We start from the raw sequence: 6,298 nt of genomic DNA on the forward strand, positions 1-6,298 counted from the left end.
AAGACGCAACCAAGTGAACGCAACATGATCTTACACTGGAAGGAAATGCGATAAGTGGCCGTGACCATGTGAACTTTAAGAGGATATTCACACACCGCAGATTTATTGCATCATTTCATGTTAATCTGAAAGAGTCTGTTTTGGCAGCGAGCACTAATACGGCACCCAGCTTTTCTGGACCCCTGAACAGCAAAGTTTTTGCAGCCGTTACTTGTGGCCAAGCACTTTCAGGACTCTCAGAAAGCTGGATGACAGCTGCAGTCGGCCATGTTGATGTTGTGTCCGGCCTTGTGAAAGTCCGTCATGTACGGTGGCAGACGGGACGCATATCTCTGCGGGGTGTGTGAGGTGAATGCTCTGACAATAAGGAGCTGTTTGGCTGCAGGTTGTTTTGCAGAAACTTGTCGCCTGAGCGCAGAGGGCGCCGTGACCGTGGGCGATCTTATAATACACGGGAATGATCATGAAATTCCCCTCCAGGAGACGTGTGCAGCTCTCAGGAGGAGGAGCCATTAAAACCGTCTCATTCACAAAATAATGAAACAGAGAAGTCTGACTTCCTTCCTGCATCACACACACACGCGCTCACTTCACAGGATCCGCTGCGCCCACAATACAGGCCTCCATTATAATAGCTGGCAACTGACTATACAGGAGCAGCAGAGCTGAGTGGGTCAGAGGTAGCAGAGTTGAGATGGGCAGGGGGCTGCAGATAAACCGATTGTATTTCTATTGTTGTGTCCGGGTCCACTGTGCACATTGTCAGGTCAAATGACGGAACCAGCTCTGCTGCATCTGCAGGCCTTAAAACCACATCACCTTTATGCAAGGTGTCAGAGATGACTGTAACCTGCTGCCGCCAGTTCTGGGTGTGTAGGCGGATGAAATCTAGAAAATGAAAGCTTACGTGGTGTAAAGATTATGAGCCCTGGAGCTGAGGATATATATAGGGGCACAATTATATGCGCTTATGTAGAGGAGGGTGTACAATGGACTGTATATGCAGGCAGGGTGCACAGTATATACAGGAAGGGTGCACAGTGCTCAGTATATACAGGCAGGGTGCATGGTATATGCAAGGTATTATAGGTATAGGTAATCCCCTCACAGTATATACAGTCAGGGTAAATGGTATATACAGTTAGGTTGCACAGTGTATACAGTAAAGTCAGGGTGCAGAGCATATACAATCAGGGTGCAGACACAGTGTATCCAGTAGTCAGGCTGTACACTAAATACAGTCAGGGTGCACAGTATATACAGTCAGTCAGTGGGTAAAATACTGTATATGTAGTCAGGGTGCAGACACAGTCTATCCAGTAGTCAGGGTGCACAGTCTATCCAGTATTCAGGGTGCACAGTATATACAGTCAGGGTGCACAGTTTATATAGTCAGGGTGCACAGCCTATCCAGTAGTCAGGGTGCAAAGTGTATACAGTCAGGGTGCACAGTGTATACAGTCAGGGTGCACAATGTATACAGTCAGGGTGCACAGTGCATATCATCAGAGTGCACAATGTATATAGTCAGGGTGCACACAGTAGTCAGGGTACACAATATATACAGTTAGGGTGCACAGTGCATATAGTCAGGGTGCACACAGTGTACACAGTAGTCAGGGTACACAATATATACAGTTAGGGTGCACAGTGTATACAGTCAGGGTGCACAATGTATACAGTCAGGGTGCACAGTGCACATCGTCAGAGTGCACCGTGTATATAGTCAGGGTGTACAGTGTATATAGTCAGGGTGTACACAGTAGTCAGGGTACACAATATATACAGTTAGGGTGCACAGCGCATATAGTCAGGGTGCACACAGTGCACACAGTAGTCAGGGTACACAGTGCATATAGTCAGGGTGCACACTATATACAGTCAGGGTACACAGTATATACAGTCATGGGGTGCACACAGTCTCTTCAGTAGTCAGGGTGCAGCTGCTTTGTCTCCCACTAGGGGTTCATCTCTGTAAGGCTGGTGCAGCCTCCTCCTCCTCCTCCCCCAGGCATCATCATTGTTGAGGAGGAGGAGGAGGACCTGGGCCATGTTTAAGCTCAGCCAGGCCCCTGCTCCTCTTTCTCTTTCTCTCATTCCCTCTTTTCTGCGATCCGGGGCTGTTCAGGCTCCTGCAGGGAAGGGGCACAGTTCACACCAGGCCGGGCACAGGACACTCACCATGGAGCTGCTGTGCTGTGAGGTGGACACTATCAGGAGAGCCCATGTGGACAGGAACCTGCTGACCGACCGGGTGCTGCAGACTATGCTCAAAGCCGAGGAGACCTGCTGCCCCTCCGCCAACTACTTCAAGTGTGTGCAGAAGGAGATCCTGCCCTACATGAGGAAGATCGTGGCCACATGGATGCTGGAGGTGTGTGCAGGGGTCACCCCCACCCTGGGCTCCCCAACCTGGGCTCCTTCCCTTTCTGCAGGGCTCCTCTGGAGGTCTGGGTGGGTGGTCAGAGGCTCTGCAGCCCCTGCACTGAGGAGGACTCTGTGTGGCCCCAGGCACATTGTGCAACTTTTTGCAAAGTTTCTCCTGGCCCTCCTGCCCCTGGGGGTCACCTCTCTGCCCTTCTTCAGATGTCACCCTCTGTACACGTCTACAAGCCTCTTAGTGCCACGTTTTGCACATTTTATGATTTCTTTGCCCCCTAAGAATTCCCTGCAGAAAACAAAAAACCTTTCACCCCCTTGTACAATAAAGGGTGCCACACGTTCCATGCATTAACCCATGCAAGACTGGCAGGGGCATAATACCACCAGCGTGTTGTTCCATTGTATCCATTTGTTGCAACATGTAGAATGTGTCATGTAACTATTGTGTGCCGTGCAGCAGTCGGAGTTTGTCGTTCTCCTACAAGCTTATACCCCGAATGACAAACTCCTGGCTGCTGCACTGACCGGTTCAGCTCTGCTGCTACTTTGTACATGTGCTAGAGACAATGCCATTCTAACCATTGCTACCAACTTGTCCCCCGAACCCCCCCCCCCCAGGTCTGTGAGGAACAAAAGTGTGAAGAGGAAGTTTTCCCCCTGGCCATGAACTATTTGGACAGATTCCTCTCCGTGGAACCCCTCAAGAAAAACCGATTGCAACTGCTGGGGGCGACGTGCATGTTCCTGGCGTCCAAAATGAAGGAGACCATCCCTTTAACGGCGGAGAAGCTCTGTATTTACACGGATAATTCCATCAGGCCGGAGGAGTTGCTGGTAATTTCCTGTTTACTGTACATAGGGGTCTTCATCCCCCCCTTTTTGTGCCATAATGGGGGCATTTAGGGCGAGAATCCTTTCTAGGTCACGGCTAAGAAAAATTTTTTTTAAAAAAGTTGCGGTCGGTCACAATGTTTGGGAGCGAAATAATAAAAAAAAAGCGTATAATGCAATTTCCTATGAAATTGGGAACAATGTATCGTCTATGTACCACGCTTCCACCACATGCAGGGGCGTTCTGTATGGAGATGGCGCCCCCTAGTGGATGAAGGCTGCCACTGCACCGCCGCTGGGAGTTGTAGTTCTACAGCAGCTGGCGATGACTAGTGTTATTCTTTATAGCTTAGATAGAAGTAGGTATTTTTTTTTCTTAGGGTTGCGTCTGATTGTTAACCCTTCTCTCCCCGCAGATCATGGAGCTGTTAATACTGAACAAGTTGAAGTGGGACATGGCCTCTGTCACCCCCCATGACTTTATTGAACATTTTCTTAACAAAATGTCACTGACTGACGACACCAAGCAGATCATCCGCAAACACGCCCAGACTTTTGTGGCTCTCTGTGCTACAGGTACGGGTGTTATAAGGCATGTTCTGGAACTGTTCACACTGTTACTGTAAATTCAGAGACCCCCCCTCTCCCCTCATTGCACGTTTAAGCCCCCTCATGTTGTATTGTGGATTACTGACTATGGGGGTTAAAAAAAAAAAAAAAAAATGTGCTGGAAAAGGTAAGTGTCAGCAACGCCGCCGAGCAAATACCTTACATATTACACATCCGTGAGTCACGTGCGGCCTCTGAGCTAAGATCTGGTGGAATTTGGGATTGCAGATGTAGCAGAGCTGACTAGGTTGGCTAATGATTGATAACACACTCGGCTCTGCTACATCTATTCAGCTAGCCGCTCGGTTTAATTGGATCTGATTGGCATGGAGCGCCGCGCCACTGTTGTTTTGCCAACTGGAAGCCACGCATTGTGTACGGGGATAAATAAGCGGCATTGTCACGCTCGGCGCAGTCGCCGCGAGTTGTCAGTTCAGCCAAGCATATCATTGTGTGCTAATGGTCAGCGCGGAGACTCCTGTGCGGCTGCACGCTCCCGACACTGTTCGTGAAACTGACACCCACTGCTGACGTCTGCCGCTGACATCCCCGCTAGATGCACAGCTAATGCTTTGTGCCGTATGCTAAGGGGCACGTTTCGGGGAAAGCTGCTGCCTGTGCCGACCGCGTACTGAGTCATGTGTTGACTGTTTGATCTAAAGATAAACGCCGGCCTGACCTAGATGGGGGCTGACGTGACAGTCGGAAAGTTCTGTTGTAACTTCGAAAGCAATTCTCTGATGTATATTTATCATCGCAGCCGTCCCTTTAACACGGCTTGTAGCCTGTATACGTGTATAAATGTGCCAGGATATCGATAAAATGAATATTTATTATCACAGCCGCCCCTTTAACACCACTTGTAACTTGTTTACATGTATACAGGTTGGCAGGATGCTGATACAATGTATATTTATTACCACAGCCACCCCTTTAACACTGCTTGTAACCTGTATACATCTAGACAGGTTGGCAGGATGTTGGTACAATGTATATTTATTACCGCAGTCACCCATTTAATCTATACATGTTGCCAGGAACGTCATACAATGTATATTTATTACTTCAGCCACCCCTTTAACATGGCTTGTAGCCTGTAGCTGCTCCTTTAATCTATACATGTTGCCAGGATACAAGGCTCCTTTAACACGGCCTGTAGCCTGTTTACATGTAGACATGTTGCCAGGACGTTGATACAATGTATATTTATTACTTCAGCCACCCCTTTAACATGGCTTGTAGCCTGCAGCTGTTCCTTTCATCCATACATGTTGCCAGAATCTTGATACAAGGCCCCTTTAACACGGCTTGTAGCCTGTTTACATGTAGACATGTTGCCAGGAACTTCATACAATGTATGTTTATTACTTCAGACACCCCTTTAACATGGCTTGTAGCCCGCAGCTGCTCCTTTAATCCATATATGTTGCCAACATCTTGATACAAGGCCCCTTTAACACGGCTTGTAGCCTGTATACAGGTTGCCAGGATGTTGGTACAATGTATATTTATTACCTCAGTCACCTATTTAATGTATACATGTTGCCAGGAATTTGATACAATGTATGTTCTATTACTTCAGCCACCCCTTTAACATGGCTTGTAGCCTGCAGAAGCCACTTTAATCCATACATGTTACCAGGATCTGGAGACAAGGCCCCTTTAACATGACTTGTAGCCTGTCTACATATATACCTGTTGCCAGGATCTTGATACAATGTATGTTTATTACTCCAGCCACCCCTTTAACATGATTTGTAGCTGCTCTCTTAATCCATACATGTTGGCACAAGGCCCCTTTAACACGTCTTGTAGCCTGTTTACATGTATACATGTTGCCATGTTTCCTAATAGCCTTTCCTTGGATCTTGATACAATGTATCCAGCTCTCATGTTATCACCATCAACACGCTACACGTAACCTCTATTTGGTAGCGCGTGAGCCACATAATCGGCATACCTGGCCTCCGGTCCTTCACTTTACCCCGCGTGTTAATGATTTATGGGCGGTATGGCCCTTGTCTCCTGCTAAAGTGACAAATCGGTCACAAATAATTTGCCCCCGCCCCCTCCTTTCGGAATGTCACAAAACATGCTTTGGTGCACTGAGCGAGACGATAGGTGCCAAATAAACATGTCAGCCGCAGATGGTCTGATGGGACCGGATGAGCCCAATGAACCGCAATAGAGAGCATGTATGCTTTGGTTAACCCCTTGTGTGCCCCAGGGCCCTGATGGGTGTTAGGTGTTGTTCTTCGGCCTCGCCCCGTCCGGGTTGTCCAGTGAACCTGCTGAATGCTCAGGCGGTACAAAGGTCGCCGGCTGGCCTGAGAAGATTCCGGTACTTTGATCTGTTTCCCTGTTGTTTCAGGCCAAGGTGAGCCCGGCGGCGTCATCAGATTCTCCTGGGTAGCCGGGCTGATGGTTTCTGTAGCCTACAGGCCACAAGTTACCCCATTGGGGTGTAGAGATATGT

General features: G+C 48.4%; 1 protein-coding gene across 1 annotated transcript in view; it reads left to right on the forward strand.

The window, feature by feature from the left end:
- Positions 1–2,069: 2,069 nt before the first annotated feature.
- CCND1 (cyclin D1) overlaps positions 2,070–6,298 on the forward strand; it is a 12,994-nt gene continuing 8,765 nt past the window's right edge. Inside the window, exons 1-3 of the mRNA XM_075280995.1 lie at positions 2,070–2,374; positions 3,001–3,216; positions 3,630–3,789. Coding sequence (XP_075137096.1) covers positions 2,183–2,374; positions 3,001–3,216; positions 3,630–3,789 — 568 coding nt within the window. The 5' untranslated portion in view covers positions 2,070–2,182. The remainder of the gene's footprint in view (positions 2,375–3,000; positions 3,217–3,629; positions 3,790–6,298) is intronic.

Source organism: Leptodactylus fuscus, chromosome 7, assembly GCF_031893055.1.
Source record: "Leptodactylus fuscus isolate aLepFus1 chromosome 7, aLepFus1.hap2, whole genome shotgun sequence".
Classification (NCBI taxonomy): domain Eukaryota; kingdom Metazoa; phylum Chordata; class Amphibia; order Anura; family Leptodactylidae; genus Leptodactylus; species Leptodactylus fuscus.